This window comes from Solea senegalensis, linkage group LG13, assembly GCF_019176455.1.
Source record: "Solea senegalensis isolate Sse05_10M linkage group LG13, IFAPA_SoseM_1, whole genome shotgun sequence".
In the NCBI taxonomy this organism is placed as follows: domain Eukaryota; kingdom Metazoa; phylum Chordata; class Actinopteri; order Pleuronectiformes; family Soleidae; genus Solea; species Solea senegalensis.
The window spans coordinates 1834059-1858313 of NC_058033.1; the positions used below are offsets into that span (position 1 = coordinate 1834059).

Genomic DNA, 24255 nt, shown 5'->3' on the forward strand with positions numbered 1-24255 from the left:
TTCTAAAAAAAAACTATGTACTATTTTGAAAAATGGGTAAGTGTTCAAGTTTAAGCCAGTCCATGTGAACCAGCTCGTATGCTTACACTGCTTTTCCATATACTCGACTCTACTCAGTTTGGCACGTCATGTTCCATTACTTTGTGATACATCCTCAATGTGGGCGGGTGACATCACAAACACAAAGGATCCTCTCATCAGCCACCAAATACAGGAACGTCTGCACCTCGTCGACAGACCACGGCGTATTTTTCTGGACAACAGCCATGTATGCTCGCTGTAATGCTCTTGCCGGTTTTTAAAAATGGTGGGTTTGATTCTTGTGGCAGTCTGTTGACTTCCCATTTTCATATCGGCTAAACTCGCTTAGAACCTCGCCTAATGAAAAAGCAAATCAAACACAAAGAGTCGAGCTGAGCCGAGTAGTGCTAGATCTGTATAATGGAAAAGTGCCATTAGATCCTCAGGTGAGGCCTTTCTGTCTGTTCCAAAGTCAAAGCTTGAAATCAAAATGTAATGCTCCCTGTTTTAGTGGCTAGTTTGGAGTCACTTCTTAAAACCTATACTTTTCTTTATGGGAGTTGGCGTTCATAATGTTGCATTACTGCCTCCTTTAACCAGTAAGTGGTTAAAATAACTCAAAAGGCATTTGTCTGTAGGATTGTAAGAGACAACACCCATTCCACCACCCAATTACCCTGCTGCCCTCTGAAAGACACTATAGAGCCCTGAAATGCTGCATCTCGACACTGAAAAACAGTTTTCACCCTGTGTCCTTAGATGAACTAAACTCTAAAATTCTGAGGAAAAAGTCAAAATTCTGACTTTTTTTGGGCCACATGGAAAAATACAATGAAAGAAAAAAATAATAATGAAACAGAATGAATTCTGAGATCAAAGTGAGTATTCTTTTTCTCAGAATTCTGAAATTCCGGAGAGGCGTATTTTTCAGTCAGAAAAGACGCTAGATATCACTACAACACATCCTGTCTTTAGAGATTTCACACACAGGGGTGAAAAATTAAAAATAAATAAAGAGAGGAGAAAACTGCGCTCACACAGCGCTTCTGTGTGTGTGTGTGTTTGCATGCATAGATGGATCTCACTCGTGTGGCAGAATTGTTCTCGTAAAATATTTAAGTTTATAACAGAAAGTCGCTAATTGCTTTTTTTATTATTAAAAAAGTCAAAGTCGATTAAAAAACATTATTTCCCTTTCTTTCCTCTGACTCGGTTCATTCTGTCTCCATTGTCTCCATTTCTGTTATTATATCTAATGTTTACAACGTCTTTTTCTGTTTCTTGGTGTAATGTTAGCGCACATTAACTACAGTGCTGGCATATGTACTACAAAGTTTTGAGTCGTTTCAGGGGGTTATGTGTGGAAGGAGATATTTCCTGAAACAATGCAAAGAAAAAGATTGTTTTGTTTTTTTTCCCTCTTCCAGTGCAGATGTGGCCTTATAGAGATGTGAAATATGCATTTTTTAGGGTTAAAGGTAATTTCATGTTGTTTTTACATTATTGGTTTTGATTTTTTTTTGTGTGTGAGTATGTAAGTGTGCATTTTAGGAGGAGTGAACATTTGCAAATTTTTGGGAAATTGAGTTGTATTGTTTACAATGCAATCACAATAAATTACTCTATTTTATTTTATTATTTATAAGGAATAAAAAAAGTTTACCTTAGTGGCACTGCGTAGATGATCATAATAAACCTCCTCGATAGCCTGAAAGTAAATCTGTCCTTTCAGCTTGGTTTCATGCTTGTCTAAGAGAAGAAATAGAAAACAAATAGGTTATTACATTATGCCTGACCACTGCCATTACAAAGCCAGTAATGTGGGAATCATTATTTCTTTTAGTTGTTGTGGTCAAACGTATTCTTAATTATAATAGGTTGTTGCAGTTTAAAGTAAAAGAGAGACAAAAAATGTTTTATAGACGAAAAGTGTGAATTCCCAGCAAAATGTAAACCATAAATAAAGTATGAGCAGCCATGTATCAAGTCTATTTCAAGTTATGCCTGAAGTCCTTGCTATCCCTTTAATGTGACTTGTTTGCTTCAAGTCTTTGAATTGTCCCTGTGTTGTATTTTTTTTTTACCCTGCTGGTGATGTTGAGATATTTTTGTAAGGCTCAAAAAGAAATGCTTCTTTTGATTATGAGACATTATCTTACATTTCAACATTTCCCTTAAGCAGCTCTGAGCTTCTGTCCAGTGATCAGGAGTTTTGCTTTTTGTTCACAACATACCTTTAAGCACGTCTCACTCCACACTGAGGAGTTTGCTAGATATGCTTCAACAAATTCAGTGGATGGAGCTTATCACAGTGGACTGATACTTTTTTCTAGTTTGGGGCAGAACTGTAGGCCATTTAAGTGTGAAGGAGGCTTTTCTTTGAATTAAATCAGTTTAAAGATTATATCGAATTTTTTTTTATTATTAAGAAAGTGGCCTTTTATTTTTGTCTATTTTTGTATGTTTTCCATGCACACTCCAGTGTGCATGGAAAACATACAAAAATGGCTCAAAAACAAACACCCACTGAAATTAAGTGCAATCTGTTGAAATGCACTAAATACTTTCTCCTGCTCACCCCTTTCCTGAAGTCAAATCTGCTTAGTAATGAAATAAATGTTTTTGAAATGTAAGTTTTGTTTTTTACGAACATGCCAGGAGCTAGACTCCTCCCCAAGAAAAACACATCTAAAGAAAGTATTGCATCGTATTTCATCACCACCATCATCACCATCATCAGACATGAAGGGGTGAAAAGTCTGGGCAAGTGAGAGGAGAGAGAGCAGCAAAGAGAACATACTTTGTGTTTTTTTTTTTAAACTTAAAGTAATACAGGGCATTATTTTAGATTTCTGACCCACAAGCGCCCCCCCAGTGTCGAGTGTAACTGCACTGTCGTAAATACCACTCTGACGCTGTGACATGCCACCTCCTCCACTGCTCCTCAGATCAGCACAACGTTGCTGTCATTCGACAAGGTACTGTCATTTATCATGTTTTCCAGGAATATTACTTATCCCACACCGTAGTAGTAATGTTGTCACATAAAGTAAGTAAGTAAGGACAAGTCAGCTTTATACTAGGGAATCCAAAGTGTAAAAAAAATGCCGACCTTGTGGAAACGATAGAGGGCTCGGCGATCACATCTCCAGTCCATAATACAGTCAAATTATTATAATGGATTTTTGTTACGGTCGAAATAATGCCCTGTATTACTTTGGTCTCTGTTCAGTTATTTAAATATAAATGTTCTCTTTCTAAATGTCTGACACGTCATCATCAGCATCTTTGTACATAATTATTTAGTGTGTTGTGAGTCACAGCACTGCTGTTGGGTGAACAGCATATAGCTATACAGCTGGGAAGATAAAGATTACACCACAAACACACAGTGATTTTTTTGGAGTGTCAAATTAACCTCTACATGTTGTGTTGTGTTGGCAAATTTTGGAATGCTCTTTGATAAACAATCTCAATAGCTAACACAACTTTTCTGGTCAGATCTCACAGGCCAGACCTCTATTAAGCAAAGTGCATAACATCACAGTTAGCTGTGAGGGAAAAGGCCCATGATTCTTAGATATTGAATAATAAGGATTCATTGCAGAAAATCCAATCATTGGAAGTGTTTCTTTGGAAACAAAATACAAACATCTCAATACAAGCATCTGTATCTACTTGCCTCATGTTTGCTCGTGCTGATGCCATGAGATAGTCTCAAACAAAATGACAAACAATCTGCACTTCTCTAGTCTTGATGATCTGTCAGTTTCCACCCATTCACGCCCAAATACTCATATACACTCATCTATATATACAGCACTTTACTCCATTACACATTATTCACAGAAGAACACAGAGCTAGCAGAGTGGCCAATATTATACATAAGGTTTCCATTAAAATCAACTCTTTCTCTCGCTCTCTCTTAACATATAGGATAGCAACAAACATATAAGATAAGTTCATAAGTAACCAAAAAAACAAAATAAATATGAAATCCATACATTCTCATTTTAAAACTGAAATCCTTACCGATGTAATAGCAGAAGTTTCTCTTGAGACGGTCGAAGACAAACCAGCGTTTCTTCCATGATTTGATTTTACCGCCCATCTTTACCAGGTGGCCTTTACACAGCTTCTCTGTGAGGATTACAAAGGGGCAGGTATCTATGCTGTGGCCAGATGACTCCACATGGGCACGCAGGTCAAACTCCTCCTTTCGGTTGGGCAAATAACGTGTCATTGGCCGGGCCTGTGAAGAAATTTTTTTTAATTCTGGTCAATAAATGGTTTGAAATTATAGGGAAAATCAATGGGGGTTAGTTTTTCTTGCTTAAATATAATTCTGCATTCTGAAAGCCAGGAAAACAAAGCAAATGAAATAGTGTGAAAATAATTTGACCTGGTGTAACACTGACTTATACACTGACACTGATATTCTGAACAACTGGTCAATGGTGGATAATGACTTTAATATTTAGTCTATTTTAACATTTTGAGTATTCTAAGGATTTTGTAGACGTAAGCAGCTGCGGTTTTATTTTATTTAAGTGGCTAAAATGATTTTCCTTGCCTCCTGGCTGGCAGACATGTTGTCAGAGACAGTGAGACTCCAAAATTAACAATAAATTTAATAGCCACCAGGGGGTGACCTATTGAACTGTGTTTGAATAGAAGTCTATGAGAAGACGAGCACATGATGTCAATTTTGTGAATTATGATTCAATTTAGATTTAAAAACAACAACAATTGCATTTATGGTATGAGTGGACACCAGTGTGTTTAACATCCAAATTTCAACATTTAAAAATGTATTATTAATTATTACACTTATTTTCTAAATGTACAATTACCCGATCGTATGAATTGCTGTATACTTACATCTGGACCTTGGTCAGCTTTTTTTGTGTGCCATCTTCATTTACTCTTCACCAGTAACAGATGTACTGATATTTACACATCTTAACAAATCCCACAAGTGTTCCCTTTACGACACCTAAAGTATTCAAATATACCTTGTGGTTGCAGAGATATACTCATTTCTTTATAAGTGTGCAATTTTCGAGCAGAGAACTACAAAATAGGCTTAATGGGTTCATTTGATGCTAAATTTTAGTTAATAGTTTCATTGATGCTAAAGGAAGGCTTCATTGGTTCTCTAACACAACTGAGAACCAATGGTTCGGTGAGGTATTCAACTGCAACATGAGGTTTCACCAATTCATGTTATTAAATTGTACACACTGTACCTTGAAGTTGAGTGATGTGTGTTGGTTTTACCTATTCTCATACGACGAAAACAATACAATACTTTAAATAATAGCTTTTATTTATTGAATAAAAGCTTAAATTAAGTGTATGTTTTATATTCCTCCAGGTCAACTCATTTCCTTCCTGCTCTCTCCTCTCACTCCCACTTCTTCTCCCTTCCTTGACAATCTGTGATCTTCCCATAAATCCCTCATCACATATCCCTCCTTTTACTGTCACACCTCTCATCCTCGCTTTACTTTCTGATTCCTCCTGCTGCTCCACTGACCTGGGAGAAGTGTTTCTCTCTCATCTTCACCTCCTCCTCTACCAGCCTCTGCCTGTGGGCCGCCTCGTCCCGAAGCCTCCTCTCGGCTTCCTCTCTCCTCCCCCGCTCCTCCTCCAACATCTGTCGTCGAGCCTGCACTTCCCTCTCCTGGGAGTGATGGGAGAGGAGGAAGGGGAGGAGGGGGAGGAGGAGGAGAAGGAGAGAACAGAAGAGAAGAGAAGAGAAAAAAATAACAGGGGCAACGGGGAGAATATGTTAATGGAAGGCAAATATTGCAATACAAAGTGGATGACTATCAGAGGAGGAATTTAAGTCCCAATCCAGGGTTTTGTAAAGTATATCCTTTAAGTCTGTGCACTGAAGCTTTGCTGATGTAAAATGACTCTTTACAACGTTCAAACACTTACATACAGGTACGCTTTGTTTCAACTTACACAATAAAAACTACACAAGACATTTTTCTTTTAAAAAGTGAATGTTACAAACATGTAAGTGCTTATTACACTGAACATCAATGTGATTGTTTTATGTAATTTGAATACATTTGACACATTGATTTTTAATTATAATATTAAAACAGGCTTTTTTCATATTACCCACTACCTAAAACCAACTGTGTAAGCATATATATTGATAGGCCAACTCTCATGTAATCACACACACACAATGTTGTGATGTACGAAAATAGTGACAAATGCCTGCAAATGTTTCAGATTGCCTGTTTTCCAAAACCGAAGCACATTTCATTTTCTATCATAAACTGTGTCACAGAAAAGCTGTGGTTGGAACTGTGTTGTGTAATTTTTTGTTTCAAAACGATTCAAATGATTTTGTTCTGTTAATTATCGTCAGTTAAAGCTTCAGTCTGTAATTTGTTTCTGAAAGACTTTTTTTTTGTTATACATTAAAATCATCTTCATGTCTGGATGGCCAAAACAACCAGATGTTTAGCTTTGTCACAACCTCTGGATTGGATTGTCTTCCAACTCTCTGCTGTTCTGTTTTCTCTATGTCAAGTTTGACTTCCCCTGTGATCGTATGCACTGTCCCACTGTCTCACCTCGGCACAGCACGGTTATTCTGCTTTTCCATTAGCGATAGTACCTGGTAGTAATTTAGACGTGTTCTAGCGAGGTTCCAAGCGAGCTGAGCTGACACTATGCGTGACATCATCACACTGCCATGCACTGATTGGTCAGAGTTCCATCACAGGATGTGGCACAAAAATCAAACCGAACATTGCCGAACTGTAGATCAGTTAAAAAGACTTAACAATCCTGAAAACGTGGGTTAATCTCCAACATTAATCGTGGGTTACTCTCCAGAGATGGGTGTATTTATTGACAGCACTGCTGAAACCCCGCAATCACAAACCTTGCTGCTGTATTCAGTGACTGTGTCATGGAGGAAGCACAGAAAAAATCTTTTTAATTAACCAATTATAATGATTCAGTACATTGAAAACAACTGCTTTAGAAGCAGTGTTGGGTAGTAACGCGTTATGAGTAACGCCGTTACTTTATTCAGTAACTAATAATGTAACTAATAATGTTTTTTTTAAATTCAGTAACTCCGTTTCCGTTACCAAACGCTGCATTACTCCGTTCCTTTTGGTGAGGTTTTACAACGGCACACAGTTCCCATAACATTTTAGCGATCAATAAAGTTTAATTGAATTGAAAAACAAAGCACTTGTCATCCTCTAGCGTCCCACACATAAAGAGGACTGGACAGGTCAGGGCACGGCATGATGGCGAGTGAGAGGGGAAGATAAGTTTCTCCTTGTGGAGGAATTCACATTATTTTCAACTGGCGAGCAGAGGGAGAAACAGCATTTCGGTAACTTGTAGGTAACAAAAATACTTTCTACGGTGAACAACAGCAACAGCAATCTGCTGAAGCACCTGGAGAAGCGGCATGCTTCGACAAAGTTAGCAGCTAAGGTAGCTAACACAGCATCCAAGAACGAGAGTCACAGCAGCGAGCACACACCCACTCCAGTTCGAAAGACGGACCCATAGCCAGGCACAACTTGATAAAACAATAGCACGGTATGTTTAATTGTTTATTTGGATCTCTTTTAGCAATATCAGGCTAGTAGTCCAAGAGTCCAATGGTAAAATTTTACAGATAAAAGCACAGGTTTTGGAAAACATGCTACCCATCTCCACAGACAGATCATCGGCAAAAGAAAGATAGGCTTGCAGTTTATAGCCTATGGAAGACTTTATGGCCTGACTGAAATAAATAGGCATTGAAAAAATACTTTGGTGTTTGTGTCGCGGTTTGTGCACAACACATCATATTGATTAGAATCAGTGATGTGGATGCAAATGAATTTAAACAGTTGTTTTGTTATTCAGCATCAGTACAGAACTGAAATGACGGCTTTAAAAGGTCTTTTTGTTTTCTTTTTTTTCATTAAACTCTTGTTATTTTTTTCAACCTGCATTTGGTTCCTCCATTTTCACTCAGGCAAATACACGGACACGACTGTGTGGTCACGGTACTTCATTTTTAACATGCACTCATAACATGAAGCCGGGGCATCTCAGCCAATGACGTCACACTCATGTGACTCCATTACGGGGTGAAGCTGTATGGGACAATCACCATTTTATAATGAAGCACCCATTCTTATTTAATATAATTTAGCATTACTGACATTACAGTGATTTTTGTAGTTTGTTTATAATTGAGTCATCTGTCTATTTGACCCCTTTGTGTCAAACTGGCCTGGCTCTTGGGTCAGTTGGTGCTGTTAAGTTACTTTCTTTTCTGTTAAATTCAGTTCTTTTGTTTTGACCTCTTTAAAGGGCCCAGTATAATTTCAGATATTTTGTTGATATCCATGAAGAGGATTTTAACAAATAAGAAAACGTGTTTGCGAAACAAATTGAAGAGTTAAAAGTCAGCTAATCCCTGCAGTTCTGGGAAATGCTAAATGTCCACAATGGAGATGATGGTTGGGAAGATTAAAATTACTGATGTTCACTTTTGTTAATACAATACATTCACATCTGAACTCTGTAGTACTAAAGTTGGGAACTCACTCGTTTCTCAATCAGTCTGGCTTTCTCTTGCTGTGCTTCCTTCAACATCCTCTCCATCTCTTCTATCCTATGGGCCTCTAACCCGCAGGTGCTACAACACACACAGAGAGGAGCGTCTGATCACACAGCTTTGTGACAAGGCATGAAAAAAGTAAAGAGACATGTCTGAAAGACAATGTTTTCTTCATGAGCACCTGAAAACAGTTGTTGAACATCTAAAAAAAACCTTGAAGAGGAAAAAGAGCAGTGACCCTTCTCAGTGGCGATAGGGCAGACTCAAGTGTTCCCACGGAAACAGAGCCAATGTCTAATCTTCCACTCTCACCTTTCTGGGGTACATGCAGAGTTGCCAGTGGAGACACTGGTCTCCATGCTGTCTGAACTCTCCAGGCTTAGGGTGTCATATGCCTGGTTTCCACCCGATGGTGACTGACGATTCAGGATGGAGTGATAAGCCGAGGGAGAGGGAAACACATCTGTGCACAGACAGGGTGCAGAGACAGCTGTCACAATCTCACAGTGCCCCCTACTGATGAAGCCAAGTCATAGCCAGAAACTGACTGTGATCAGACACAGACCATGCTAAAATCAGTCATTTATTAAATACACCGTGAGCAAGAGGCTACAGTTATCCTCCATGTTTCTGAATAATTCACAGTTGTTCTCGGTGGAGGAAGCTTGTAGACAGCTGACGTTTAGTGTGTTGACTAGATGAGATGTACCTTTGCTCTGCACAACCACCTGCCTCCTGGGGTCCATGTCTAATGGATTTGCCATCTCTCCCAGCACTAACTGTAATCCCTGAAAAGCACATGGAAAGCATTGTGAAACACAATGAAATAAATCAAAGGTTCAGTTACAACTCAGCTGTGAGGATCCTGTGCTCACCTTGGGCACCTCATTTTTCTCAACAGCAGTTGAGTTGGAGTGTGACAGGGATCCAGCATTGCTGACAGGACAGCATAACGCCATCTGCTCAACCTCACAGTCTGATTTGGACTTAAGTAGCTGAGGAGAGAAGGACACACCGGTTGCTAGTTTTTATATTTACTTGGAGGGCCACACGATGGGTAGTGGCTAACACTGTTGCCTTAAAGGGGACATATTATACCCTATTTCCCCCATTAAAATAGTTCCCTGGTGTCCTAATGAACATGTCAGTGACATGCTTTGGTCAAAATACCATAAGGATGAAGCATCATAGTAGTTCAATAACCCTGCTAAACCCGCCCCTTTCAGAACACTCGGTTTTTGTGCATGGTCCCTTTACATGCAAATGAGACACAGGCAAACACACTCCCTTTAAAGGAAAAAGACCTGGGTGCGCGACCCTTTCTGTGTGGAGTTTACAGGTTGTCTGGTGTGCATATACTGTAGGTTTTCTCTGGGTTCTTTGGTTTTCTCCCACAGTCCACAAACATGCCAATTTGTCCAGTTTTTAATTGAAATTCAATGTTCAATGAATACCTTGAAATGGTACAAAGGTATGTGCTGAACTGCCAGAGGTAAAAAAAGAGAAAAGATAAGGATACCCACAAGTGAAAAATAGTGTACATTTCAGAATCATACAAAAGGCCTTTTTCGGGGATCAAGCCAATGGTTTAAAACCTAAAAGCTGTTCTGTAGGAATGGAGGTAAATCAGACCTTGACAGTTGGTGCTACCAATTCCAACAGGTGTACCAACTTTTGTTGATTACTTACAACCCCCTCTGTCTGCATAAAAGTAGTGTTGGAACACATTGCGGTACCATACCCTTGAGAGCATTATTTGGACAGTATTGTATGTAAAAATGTAGGTTTTTCCTACACAGAAATTGCAAATAAAGTCAAGGTGTCAGTGAGTACAGTTTCCTTCGGCATCAAAAGGCACTCGGAAGCTGGCAGGAAGAGGCCTGGCCAACCCAAAGCCTCAACATAATCAGAAGAAAAGTTCTGAGAGTTGTCAACTTGGCGGCTCACAGGATAATAGCTTTAAGCACAGGTTAATTCTGGTCGTAATAAGCAAGTCTCAGTTTTAAACAAATCTAGCAACAAATCTCCCAGACCAGATGGACTACGAGCTGAATTCTACAGACACTTTTGGGACATATTATCACCACTATTCAACAGAGTAACTATAGAAATATAAATCACTTCCACCATACCCAAACACATGAACACAGCAGCCATGACGTTACTGTTAAAACCAAACAAAGATACATCTCATCCCTCTAGCTACCGACCTCTCTCACTACTGAACACTGACTTGAAAATGATCACCAAAGCACTAGCCACCAGAATAGAAACAGTCATTCCCATACTCATTCATCCAGATCAGACAGGCTTCATAAAAAATAGACACGCCACAGATATTGTCCGCAGATTGTTCAACCTTTTTAATATATCGCAAGAAACACAACAGAAAACTATTATCATTTCACTTGATGCAGAAAAAGTTTTCGATAAGGTAAATTGGTCATTTTTATTCAATACTCTCTACAAGTTTGGCTTTGGAGAGTATTTTCTCCACTGGATTAAAACAATGTACACATCACCCAGGGCCAGTTTCACACTGCACCAGGGCACCAGACAGGGATGTCCTCTCTCGCCTTCCCTCTTTGCCATTTTTATTGAACCTCTCGCAGCAGCAATACGACAAAATAGTATAATCAAATGAATTCAGGTAGCAAACGTATAACAAATCTATCTTACTACCCCTCTCAGATGATGCATGGGATTCTCAACCTGTCCTCCAACTGAAACGTAACTATGGGTAATTTTTTCCAACCCCTGAATACAACCTAAAGGTATTTTTTACAATACTGATGCAGTATTTTTGAACTTGAATACACACAGGTGTTACTGAGGTTAGGGTTAGGGCAAAAAAGACAGGGTTAGGCAGTAAAAATGTAAAAATATATTAAAAAGGTGGCATAGTTATAGTTAGTCGAACCCTTGTCGACCACACTTGAGCACAGTGGCGACCTCAGCGAAGCTACTAGATACCACTTCCAAGGTACCAGGTTGCTGTCATGTATACAACCGCTAGGGGCGCTGGTTTTGAAAACGTAGACATAGGTCACACTTTAATGTTTCAAATCATCAAACAAATTTAAATATTAGTCAAAGACGACTGCGTTTTTTAAATTTTTTATTGTTAAGGGAGGGAAAACAAATCTAAACCTACATGGCCCTGTGTGAAAAAGTGTTTGCCCCCCAAAACCTAATAAATGGTTGGGCCACCATTTGCAGCAACAAGTGCAATCAAGAGTTTGTGATAACTTGCAATGAGTCTTTTACAACGCTGTGGAGGATTTAAAGGGTTTTCAGGCTTGAACTGCCCTTTTAAGGTCATGCCACAGCATCTCAATAGGATTCAGGTCAGGACTTTGACTAGGCCACACATTTCTTTAGCCATTCAGAAGTGGACTTGCTGGTGTGCTTTGGATCATTGTCCTGCTGCAGACCCCAAGTTTGCTTCAGCCTGAGGTCACGAACAGATGGCCGCACATTCTCCTTCAGGATTTTTTGATAGACAGCAGAATTCATTTATCGCAGCAAGTCTTCCAGGTACTGAAGCAGCAAAACAGCCCCACACCATCACACTACCACCACCATATTTGACTGTTGGTATGATGTTCTTTTTCTGAAATGTGGTGTTACTTTTACACCAGATGTAATGGGACACACACCTTCCAAAAAGTTCAACTTTTGTCTCGTCAGTCCACAGAGTATTTTCCCAAAAGTCTTGGGGATCATCAAGATGTTTTTTGGCAAAATTGAGACAAGCCTTAATGTTCTTTTTGAACTCTGCCATGGAACTCTGCCATGCAGGCCATTTTTGTCCAGTCTCCTTCTTATGGGAATTATGGTGGAATTATGAACACTGACCTTAACTGAGGCAAGTGAGGACTGCAGTTCTTTAGATGTTGTTCTGGGTTCTTTTGTGACCTCTTGGATGAGTCATTGCTGTGATATTGGGGTATTGGGGTTGCCCACTGTTCCATGTTTTCTCCATTTGTGAATAATGGCCCTCACCGTGGTTCTCTGGAGTCCCAAAACTTTAGGAAGGTCTTTGTAACCTTTTCCAGACCGATAGATGTCAATTACTTTGTTTCTCATTTGTTCTGAATTGCTTTAGATCGCGGCATGATGTCTTTCTTTTTTGGGATCTTTTGGCCGACTTCACTTTGTCTGACAGGTTCTATTTAAGTCGTCTCTTCATTCAATAGGTCTGGCAGTAATCAGGCCTGGGTGTGGCAAGTAAAATTTTCCAAAATCCAAAATGTGGTGACAGCAGGTCACAGTGACCTGCTGTGGTTAGGGGGGCAATTACTTTTTCACATGGGGCCATGTTAAGTATGACAAATATGCAAAAAAATAAGAAATTAGGCAAACACTTTTGCACACAACTGTTCATTACAACCCTCTGACCTTATAGAAAACCTCAAGAAAATAAATAACTTCACAAAATTAATCTCTCAGCTATATACAATGATGATGGTCTAGTTTCTTTACTTGTTCTGTTAGATCCTAGTGCTGCATTTGACACCATTGATCATGATATTCTACTGCAGAGATTGGAGCAGACTCTTGGTATCAAAGGTGCTGCCCTCTGCTGGTTTAAATCATACTTATCTGATAGATTCCAGTTTGTTCACGTTAATGATAAAGCCTCACTACAAACAAAAGTTAATTGTGGAGTTCCACAAGGCTCAGTGCTTGGGCCTATACTTTTTACCTTATATATGCTTCCTCTAGGGAACATTATTAGAAAGCATAACATACATTTTCATTGTTATGCAGATGACACACAGCTATATTTATCGATGAGGCCGGATGAAATAAATCAGGTTGTTCAACTCCAGGAATGTCTCAGAGACATTAAGTCCTGGATGACCTGTAACTTTCTACTTTTAAACTCAGAAAGAACTGAGGTCATTATACTCGGCCCTAAACACCTCAGAGAAAAACTTTCTGACCACATTGTCACTTTAGATGACATCACGCTGGCTTCCAGTTCCACTGTGAGGAACCTTGGAGTTACTTTTGACCAGGAAATGTCATTTGATTCACATATAAAACTCATTTCCAGAACAGCCTTCTTCCACCTGCGGAACATTATGAAAATTAGAAACATTCTGTCTTTACAGGATGCTGAAAAACTAGTTCATGCTTTTGTTACATCTAGATTAGATTACTGTAACTCCTTATTAGCAGGATGTTCCAACAAGTCTGTTAGAATCCTTCAGTTAATTCAAAATGCTGCAGCATGAGTTCTGACAGGAACTAGAAAGAGAGACCATATAACTCCAGTGTTAGCTTCTCTACACTGGCTCCCCGTACAGTTTAGAATTCAATTTAAAATCCTCCTCCTCACGTACAATGCACTTAATGGTCAGGCCCCTTCATACCTGAAAGACCTAGTCTTACCCTATCACCCTAATAGACCACTTGGGTCACAAAATACAGGTCATCACCATTATTATTGTGCCATAATTAAAAAGTCGATATCATTGACTGTATAAACTTGTAACCTGATACAGTTGTTGTGTATCTGCTCCTGGTCTCTCTCTCTCTTCTGTCTCTACCTCATCTCCCTCTTGTCCTTTCCCTCCCCCCTTTCTGTCCCTCGCCTCTCTGCTGTCCCCCATTGTCCTTTCACCCCAACTGGTCGAGGCAAGTGACCGCACATCTCTGAGCCTGGTTCTGTCAGAGATTTCTTCCTGTTAAGAGGGAGTTTTTTCTCTCCACTGATGCCTAGTGCTTGCTCATTGTGTGAACTGTTGGGGTTCTCTGCTCTCCTTGATGTTGTCTATGTACAGTGCCTTGAGATAATGTATGTTATGATTTGGCGCTATACAAATAAAATTGAATTGAATTGACTTGAATTGAATTACAAACCCTACAACAACAATAACAACAACCAAGTGGGAAAATGACTTGGCTTTCTCTCCCAACCCTGATTACTGGGAACAAATCTGCAACAACACATTTTTCATGACAGCCAACACAAATCTACAGCTTATACAATATAAAGTAATTAACAGATCTCACATCACTCAAAGTAAAATGTTCAAAATGGGTTTAACCAACACAGGTATTTGTTCACAATGCGTGGCTCAGTCAACCAGTTTACTCTTTTTGGATCACGGTTACTGAGGCACTCTACCATCCTGAACTACTGAATCCCATCAACTCCAATACTTTTGTCTTCTTGGTGACATCTCCATAGTCCACCTCCCGCAAAAATTCAAGAACCCCCTGGTCATCTCTCTAGCTGTCGCTAAGAAAGTAGTCCTCCAAAACTGGAAGTCAAAAATAAAATCCTGCCATATCAATCACTGGACAAATTTAATCGCAGAATACATTACAATAGAAACATATCATGCACAGAGAAGGAAGCAAATGTCAGCCTTTGAAAACACCTGGTCCCTATTTCTATCATTTCTAAATTCAGCAAAAACATAACTATAAGCCATACATATTACCAGACAACTCCCTCCTCTGCTCTATAACCCCCATTTTCCCCTTGCCCCCTTTTTCCTTTTTATTTATTTAATTTTATTCCTCCTTTCCCCCAAAAATTCTCCATTCTACACATAGGCACACACGAGCAACACTTACACACAAGCATAACATGTTACCAAGCCCTTTCAAAGTCAACCATGACCACCCAATATGAATTACAGACCACTCAATTATTAAGAATGCATCCTGGTATTAATCGTCCAGTCCCGTCTTGCCAGCTCTGTCATCGTCCTTCGTCCTCTATCTGTCTCTCCGTCTCACTTGTCTGTCTGTCTGTTACCTTGTTGCGTTTCATGTGTTAGATGTTACATTTTGTGGTGCTATATGGATCCAATGGTTCCGGTAGGACAAATATGAATTTAATGTAAATTGATGTATCACACTATATTGCATTGGAAAAAAACATATTGCTTAATTAAAAATAAAGTTGTCGTTGTTGCAACACTGCTGTCTTCCTCTGAAGTCTTATTGTTAGATTGCATTAGATTGCGATTAGCAAAGAGCTTTTTAAGAATAAAGATCAGCACAGTGACAGGGGTGTGGGCTGAACATGCTCGCATAAAACCTTGTTTTAATCATACTACCGTGTCTTCTGTTCAGAGGAAGCAACCAAGAGAACACAGAAGCAGGAAAAGTGATAGAGTGGAGAATTTACCTGCCCATGTCTGCGTGTGGAAAAAGACTTGGCAGGCAATGGTGGAGGACATGAGTGAGGCTCTCCAGCAGCCATGATATCCTGGTACCAGCGCTCCAGAATAATAGGAGGCATTGCATTTCTGCTCAGCTCAGGCTGACTCTGAGGTGATGAAACGCATACAGACAAAGAAAAAAGAAGCAGTAAAGCAGCAGCAGCAGCAGCACCAGAGAGAAGAGCATCAGGCAGAGAGACAGTATCAAAGAGTATCTTTTTTGAAATTCAGTGACAGATCAATCACCAGTAATGTTGCTCGTTATATAACCTAAAAAACAAACCTTTGCAGATAGAAAGGAAGAAGGACCACATGCATTGGAGTGCCAGGATTCAGAGGCAAGTGGGAATGATGGAATAGAGGCAGAAGCTGAGGGATTCAGTCTCTTCATCCCAAAAATCTGACTTAACTGACTGACTGTGATGTAGTCCTACACACACACATATAACAGGGAAGGAGCAGAAATTGGAAAAGAAGTCACAAGTAGAACTGTTTTGAGATAACATACATTTGCATTGTTGATTTAAATTGTGATTCAGAGGAATTATTCACAGAAAGCAGGCCCCTGTGTACCTCGCTTGGAAGAGCTGGAGCCACAGCAGGGAGGGGGCAGTGGAGAGCAGCAGGGGAAGAAGAATGAGGCTGCATACAGACATTTCCATACATCTTATAGACATCAGACAGCCTGAGGTACTCCTGCATCAACAGCCATTGCACAGGGATCAGAAGGCAGATGTTAAGACCATCCACTGCTCAAGACAAGTCATGCAAAGATTCAAGAACCAAACATGAAACCATCACAACTCATTTCTTCCTCATACACAGAAAGGCTGCAAAAAACACCAGCATGCCTGTTTTATTCACATAAACAGCAATAAAGCATTAAAACTGTTAGGGATTGTTTCAAATAGGATTTTGTGTAAATTTACCTCTTGCAGTCCAACAGGACAGACTGCAGGGGAAGGAAAATGAGAGGAGGAGTAGGAGAAGGACGAGGCAGAGGAGGGACAAGATCTATCAGCATCATCCACATAAACAAGGTCAGGTTCGCTGATGTGAAGCAATTCCTGTTCAAAAGTTCATCCATGTTTTGTTTTGTTTGAGTCCACTTTTGCAGTTAATTTCTCTCCAGTTTAACAGGTGATGTCATGTGTCTCTCATGTTCCTGCTTACCTCTTTCATGCGGCTGCTGTTGCAGGGCTTTGGGAAATTGCTCTCTCCAGTCCAAGCGTGGCATCTCTTCTCCAGAGTACACAACCTGTTTTGTTCCTGCAACATGATACGAAAGTCTCACTCTTCACTCCACTTAAAGTTATACTGGCTTATTATCACTAGTGCAGCGCAGCTGAGACTGGGTTCATTATGAGAAGTTAACCTTCTGTAAAAGCTGCAGAGTCAGTGTCCTGTCTTTAACCATTCTTTCACAGTCTTGTGCTGCCTGTAACCCCAACTGCTGCATTTGAGCTTCCAGAGCTGCCATCTTCTCCTGCAGGTTAAAACAAGATGTCAACAAAATAATGACAGTAACAGTAATAAATTAGAATGCTATTATTTTTTTTCTGTTTTTCTGAGTAATTTTTTTTCTGTTTTTCATGCTAATTTTTGTCCCCCTCCTGTGGAGTCATTTTTCCCTCAATTTTCGAGAACTCTCACAAGAACCTCCAACCTGCAAGTGACTCCCATATTTTCAGCAGTCTCCTGATCGTCTCTTGAGTCACCACGTTGCCAGCCTGAATGCTTTTCAAATGCATCATCTTGCATCCATGGAGCATGCCATATCTGTCCAACTGATCCTAGGGAAACATTGCTTTGTCTAGCAGATCTGAATGAGCTTTCCTTCTGAACAACTGCAAAGTCCTCAGGTGCCTGTGTAAAGTCGACAAACTAATGGTAATACCATCTATGTGATTTAAGGACAGGACTATCTCCCAGTGTCTTAAACCCAGGTCAAAGTAAAACTTGATTAAACTTAACAAGCCGTCCATGTTGTTATAAATCAAACTCTGAATAAAGCAATTAATGTGTTTATTGTTTCAAATGTGCTCTAAACTTAAAATTATTCAGTAAATCAGAAAAAAATACTCCAAAAACGATGAAAAATAAATTACTCTGAAAAACAGACCAAGTGAATGCAATGCACTTCCATACAATTAAACACAATGTAAAAAGTTAAAGGGACAACATTAAATTAAAGCTGCAAGCAGCGTTGTATGGGACCTCGCAGCCGCCGCCCCTACCGGCATGCCATGTATAACCTGGGCTCTGGTCGGGTCACTTATCTCGCATGTGAAGTTTAGTGCAGATTGGTCAACGTATGGCAATGGTACGGGTCACTTTCTGTCTGGGAAGACCTACTTCCTGTGTGCAGGTCATGGCTTGCAAACGTGTTCAGGGCGGGCCCTTGGTCTCACATATCAAGTTTTGGGCCGATTGGTCCATGTTTGGCGGAGTTAAAGGGCACTTCCTGTTTCAGGCGACCTACTTCCTGTGTGCAGGTCATGTCTTGCAGATGTGTTCAGGGCAGGCCCTTGGTACCACGTATCAAGTTTGGCCGATTGGTCAATGCTGGGCAAATGACAGGGCACTTCCTGTTTCGGGCGACCGACTTCCTGTGTGCAGGTCATGGCTTGCAGACGTGTTCAGGGTGGGCCCTTGGTCTCACATATCAAGTTTGGGGCCGATTGGTCAATGTTTGGTGATGTTAAAGGGCACTTCCTGTTTCAGACGATCTACTTCCTGTGTGCAGGTGATGTCTTGCAGATGAGTTCAGGGCGGGCCCATGGTCTCACATATCAAGTTTTGAGCCAATCGGTCAATATGTGGGCGAGTTACAGGGCGTCACAGTTTAGCGGCGAAACACATAATTCAAAATGGCCGACATTGCATTGGAGTCAAATTGGAATTTGTAGACGTGTTCGGGGGCGGGGTTTCGTGTTACGTATGAAGTTTCGTGCAGATAGGCCAAAGTATGGCAAAGTTATAGCGCACTTCCTGTTTCGTGGCGAGTCGTCAAAATTCGCCAAAATTCCGATGGTTGCAGTGGCCACGCCCTTTTGAATCTGCGAAAATGTTTGATAACTTTTGACAATTTGACGCAATTCAACTTGTAAAACGCCAAGATGGATGCCAAATCCAAGATAGCCGACTTCCTGTTGAGTCGAGGTCATCAAAAGGATTTGACACCATGATCCAATTGCGAATTGGTTTTTCGCAATTCCATTATTTTATCGAATTTTTCGGCAGTTCTGATGTGCGTGCCAATTTTCGTCGCACGCACGCACGTTCAGGGGGTCAAATTTGAGATTCTCCGTGGAGAAAAATAATAATTCCTTGAATTACAATAGGTCCTGGCACACTGTGTGAGTCCCCTCGGTCTCCCTCGGTCCCTAATGAAGACAAGTATCTGTGTTGGTTTCATAAAAAAACAAAACAAAAACAATGATTGAATCTTTTTTCCTTGGACAGGTTGTTCCAAAGTTGAGGCTAAATGATCAGAAATCAGAAATACACCAAAAATCGAGGCGATGGTGAGCATGTGCATAAAGCTTGCACGCCGTGTACAAACCTTTTTATAAATAAAGCCTTATTTGAATTTGAAGTATACTTTACAATCTATACACAGAATGAAGAGCTGGGATGACCAAGGTAAGAAAATAAAAGTTAGAATAAAGTAAACAAACCAAATAATATGCACACACAAGAACAGGAAGATGACGACAATGTGACAGCGAATGCAAGCGTAAGAGAGAGGCGGAACTGTGGCATCACCGTTTGCCCATGGTAGCGCATAAGTTGTATGTGTATTAACACAAGGATTGCAGTTTGAGATTTTCCCTCTTTGGGACCAGTTTTCCAAAAATAGCACTTCACTGCTCCCAAAATGCCCGTTCTGCGTGTATAAAAAGCCCATACAGACCTATGAACAGACAGACAGGCCTCACTCACAGGGGGTGGAGTGGCTCAGTGGTTAAGACCCTACCTTGTGTACCAAAGACATCATGGTCGCAAGTTCGATTCCGCCCCTGGCTAATTGTACTTGATTCCATTGTAAGTCGCTTTGGATAAAAGCGTCTGCTAAATGACATGTAATGTAACTTGAAGATCTAATGCTGACTCATTTGGGGTTAACATTTCTTCTTCTTTTTTTGACATTTCATACGCGCTTGATCCAAGTGATCATTATAATTATTTCTAAAATGCACACAGAAAGCCAGTGGAGAGATGATATTACCATATGTTTATTTCCATGCATCCCCACCTTCCTCTTGGCCATGCTGCAGTGATACTCGGCTCGCTGTTGGAGAAACTGCAAGCTCTGCTTCTCCTTCTTCTCCTCCAAACTGCTCTCCACCTCCAGCTGACAGAACTCCAGCTCTTCAAACTGCTTGGTCCCCCACTCCAGTGTTTCAGCTTTCTGTTTGCACAGAAACATACATTGTTTTTTTGAAATGAACAAAGCTCCTGAAAAGACAATGACCGCCACTGTGTGTTAGCTACATCTTGATAAGTTATTCCTAAAGGGCAAAAAAAGAGTTACAGAAGTCAATGTATACATTTTGATATTAAGGCAATACTGTCTACAAGCAATAAAAGAGTGCAGGTGTCTTGAATTTCCAATGCAAGCGGCATGCAAACCTTTAGAGCAAAGCTGCTATTAATGTTATTCAATAAAACTAATTATAAAGAACGGGTCAACCATCCAGGGAAGCAAAAGTGCTGCCAAGCAAATGGCACTGACTTGATGAACCTCACAGGTTTAAAGGGATAATTCCGGATTTTCAAAATGATAAATTCTTATTGCAAATAGACAGTATGTCATGTCGAGGCACCGGCAGTGTTTTCGAATTCTTCAAGTGGGGAAACAAAATGTATACACCAGAACTTTGAGTGGGTGCACATTTTATTAGGAGAGCCTCATGTTAAACCTGTTTTTCTTTGTGTTCCCACTTGCAGCCATGTTTTCAATGAGAGAAAGCATCTGTGTCTTAGGCCCTATCCACACTGAAACGGAGCACAACGTTAACAATATATTCTATTTAGAAAATTTCTGTTAACACAGCATTGTTTCAGAAAATCTCTACATCCAATCCAGTCAAACCACATTTCAGCTTAACTATCTCTTTACAGGCCACAGTAGAAAAAGAAGAGGTAAAGTGTACAGATCATATAGGACTGTGGTATTTGGTATAGTACTGTACTGTTTACAGCCAATGGGCTGCATGAGAACACTGACCCTGCTGAGCTGCTCCTGTAACTGTTCTCTTAGAGACAAGGGGCACTTATCAAACTCCCTCTTCAGCTCATTGTATTCATTCCTCTGCTTTTCCAGGACCTTCCGCTCAGCTGACACATTAGCCCTGCCCTAAAAACACATAGAAAACACACACACACACACACACACATACACAATTGGGTCCCCATTCAGACATTCAGGGGGGGTATGATTGTGAGGCCTTCAGGACGGGGGTAGGAGATAGCTATATAAAATTAAATGATACAGCTAAAGGTAGCCTCCTGACTAAGACGGACTATGCACCAAAACAGATGACTACACTAGTGTAAGGACAAGAAATGATAACAGAATAAGCCACGCCCCTTCCTATATATTTTTCAAGTTATTTAATTTCAGGGGGGTTATAATGTCCAGTTTGTATGTATTGTGTATGCAGTGTAGCTTACAAAATACAATCTGTGCTCCAGTTTCTGTGATGAGAAGTAGCACATACAGAGAGGTGTGTTTCTACTTTTGGCCACAAGGATCTGCCAAAGTGAGCACTGCTCAGGAGTAAACAAGGCAAGCATGCCAGAGAAATGTATGTTATATTGTTTCCCAGTGTGAGAAATACAATGTGTGGCGGGAGTGCGTGACAAAAGACTGTAAAGTGTGACAGTCACGTTCAATGTGTGAGACTTGAGCGCCCTGAAAAACAACTCATAGACAGTCATAGACATCCCAAATCCATGTAGCCAAGCTTTAAAGCTAACAGGCCAAGGTGGTTAAAGTGTTAGAGCACGAGGCCGAGTTAAGAGTGGCAGGGGTGTTAAGAGTTACAGTCATGACACAATTTAAAAACGTGAAAAGAACGTTATGTGTACAGTGTACATCTACGGATCAATTAAATGTTAGTGCATGATACATCCAGCTAAACACATATGAGCCAGATTCCAGTTGTGTTTGTCCTTTTAAACACAATAACTGTACCCTGCAGAGTAAGAATAGCATGTGTTTTATGTTTTAGGACAGATCAATACTAGATAATCATTGCAAGTCAGTGGAAATAACAGACACTGAATACCTAGACTGCACATTCAAGAAAACATGAGTTTGACTATTGAACATTCTTGTGCAAACTGTTCAGCTCCAGAGAGTGAACTGGCAGGATTTACAGTATCACTCTTGCCTACCTCATCCTTCTTCTTCTGGACGGCCTTGTCCAGCTGGTTGAGTTTTAACTGCAGCTGAGCGATAGTTTCATTTTCAGCCTCCACCTGTTCCTGCTCTGCCTGTGTCTCTGTCTGCAGCAGGGCTTGTTCCATTTCCGCCTGCAGACAGACATGGAGTCAGAGTCTGCATACCACTCTGAGCTAACATGCTTTCTCTCATCTACTGTAACTATGAGGGTGAGTTGGTCTAAGCATGTAGCACTTTGTGTGTGTGTGTTTGTGTGTGTTGTGTGTCTTCTGACCTCGCGTTTGGTCTCTTGTAGCCGCTGCTCCAAATCACTGACTCTGTGCTTCAAGTCATCAACCCTGCCTAGGATCCTGTTCCTCTCCTCCTGCAGGTAGACCTGCTCATGTCCTGCCAATAGCTCATCACACTGACAGCAGATTAAGAAACAAAACTTTGTCAGATTCCTTTTCAAAGAGAAACACAATTAACATACAGTAATGCTCAGCCCATGAATGATGGATACGTTCATTATACCTCCTGATGTGTGCTCTCTGTGCTGCTGGACTCCTCTCTCTGGGTGTCCTCATCATTCCGTCTCACCCCCTGCAGACTGTCTACACTCTGAAGGAACATCCCGTCTGCTGTGTGTGAGCAGGATCCTGCAGCACGTCCCAGCAGCCCCCTCCTCACCACCTCAGCCAGCTCCATAGAACTGCCCTCTTGATTATACTCTGCACACAAATTCAGGATGTTCTCCAGCCTCTGACGCTCCTATAGAAGACATGTGAGATGTAAGCATGCTGTCCTACATCATAGCTCATATTGCAGATCAGCCTCAAATGTTCTTGTGTGACATTGGCCCATTTAGGCAGCTGTCCCTCTGGCATTGGCACGGGACAACTGTAACCTGAGAGCAGGAGGGCTGAGGCTGATATCGTTCAGGAGGGCTTCATAGTAAAGAGCTTGACTTGTTTATGAACACGTACTCAGACAGACAGTGGAGCGTGTGAAATTCAATGTACGCACAGGACACAAGACAAGAAAGAATAAGTCATAATTTGCAATCATCAGTGCCCTCCTTCAACCAACATAAAATCAACTTACAGCAAGTCATGCTTGGTCTGCATCCTATTTTTTGTGAACTTTCAAAGTTTGTGTGTTCCAAATAATTAATGAAAGCCCTTAAAAGGCAAGGAGATTCTTGTTTTATTTTCATGGAACATATCATCTTCACTAAATGTGAATAAGCAAGTATGGTGAGTTTTGTGTTTGTACATTGAATTTTTGTATTTATTTATTATAAATGTCAGGGGGACATTGATTGGTATCTCAGATTACACAACGCACATTGTCATTCTGATCAGAGACAATTTAAATGTTTTTAGGATTCTGGTTTAGTGTTTCTTTACTGCTATTCTAGGATTCTTGTTTAAATACAACAACAATTAAGAGAGATAGTAGATCAGTTGTGCCTGGTGTGCTTTATGCTATTTCAACAACCATCATCCCACTCGTGTCTGGTATTTTTAAATACTTAAATCTGATATTTGATACTTGTTCATATAAGTATCAAATATCAGATTTCAGGGGTTCAAGAGATGATAAGCACCATTGAAACACAAGATAGCACAGATAGCAGATATCAACTTTTTGGTGAAATTATTATTGATTACTAATTGTATAATTAACTTTTCAAATTATAGTAGTAATGATAAAAAACATCACACTATTATAATTCTAATTCATAATTCATTCATTTTATAGAATTACTAATAGCTTAGCACAACATAGCGAACACTGCACTGTGTGTGTTCCAAGTATTACATTGTGGGGACCTACATCTCTTAACTCAGTCACATAAGAGATTAAGAGATGTTATGATAATAAGTCCCTATAACATGAATCATTACATTTTAAGATGAAGATATGCTGTATGGTTAGGATTAAGCCAGTAGCAGTTATGGTTAAGGTTAGATTAAGTCGCCAGGAAATGAATGTCATTGTAATGTCTAACAAAATTATACTCAGCAGATGACAGGCATTGTAGATT

At 40.3% G+C, this 24255-nt stretch overlaps 1 protein-coding gene and 1 long non-coding RNA gene across 3 annotated transcripts in view; one reads left to right on the forward strand and one right to left on the reverse strand.

The window, feature by feature from the left end:
* The window catches only part of LOC122779312 (pleckstrin homology-like domain family B member 1), a 55167-nt gene that overhangs the window by 1159 nt on the left and 29753 nt on the right, over positions 1–24255 (reverse strand). Inside the window, exons 7-24 of one of the 2 annotated variants that reach the window (XM_044041501.1) lie at positions 22740–22976; positions 22501–22632; positions 22220–22357; positions 21048–21176; positions 20073–20228; positions 17190–17300; positions 16988–17083; positions 16744–16881; positions 16388–16510; positions 16098–16244; positions 15781–15921; positions 9503–9622; positions 9337–9415; positions 8940–9090; positions 8615–8705; positions 5562–5708; positions 4055–4274; positions 1685–1770 (exon numbers count right to left, since the gene is read on the reverse strand). In XM_044041501.1, the coding sequence (XP_043897436.1) occupies positions 1685–1770; positions 4055–4274; positions 5562–5708; positions 8615–8705; positions 8940–9090; positions 9337–9415; positions 9503–9622; positions 15781–15921; positions 16098–16244; positions 16388–16510; positions 16744–16881; positions 16988–17083; positions 17190–17300; positions 20073–20228; positions 21048–21176; positions 22220–22357; positions 22501–22632; positions 22740–22976 (2442 nt within the window). Of the gene's footprint in view, positions 1–1684; positions 1771–4054; positions 4275–5561; positions 5709–8614; positions 8706–8939; positions 9091–9336; positions 9416–9502; positions 9623–15780; positions 15922–16097; positions 16245–16387; positions 16511–16743; positions 16882–16987; positions 17084–17189; positions 17301–20045; positions 20229–21047; positions 21177–22219; positions 22358–22500; positions 22633–22739; positions 22977–24255 lie in introns of both variants that reach the window. The other variant, XM_044041502.1, reaches the window with a different exon arrangement.
* On the forward strand, positions 22365–22869 carry LOC122779314. The gene is made up of 3 exons (XR_006361556.1): positions 22365–22435; positions 22522–22596; positions 22815–22869. It is a non-coding gene; the product is annotated as an uncharacterized LOC122779314 (long non-coding RNA).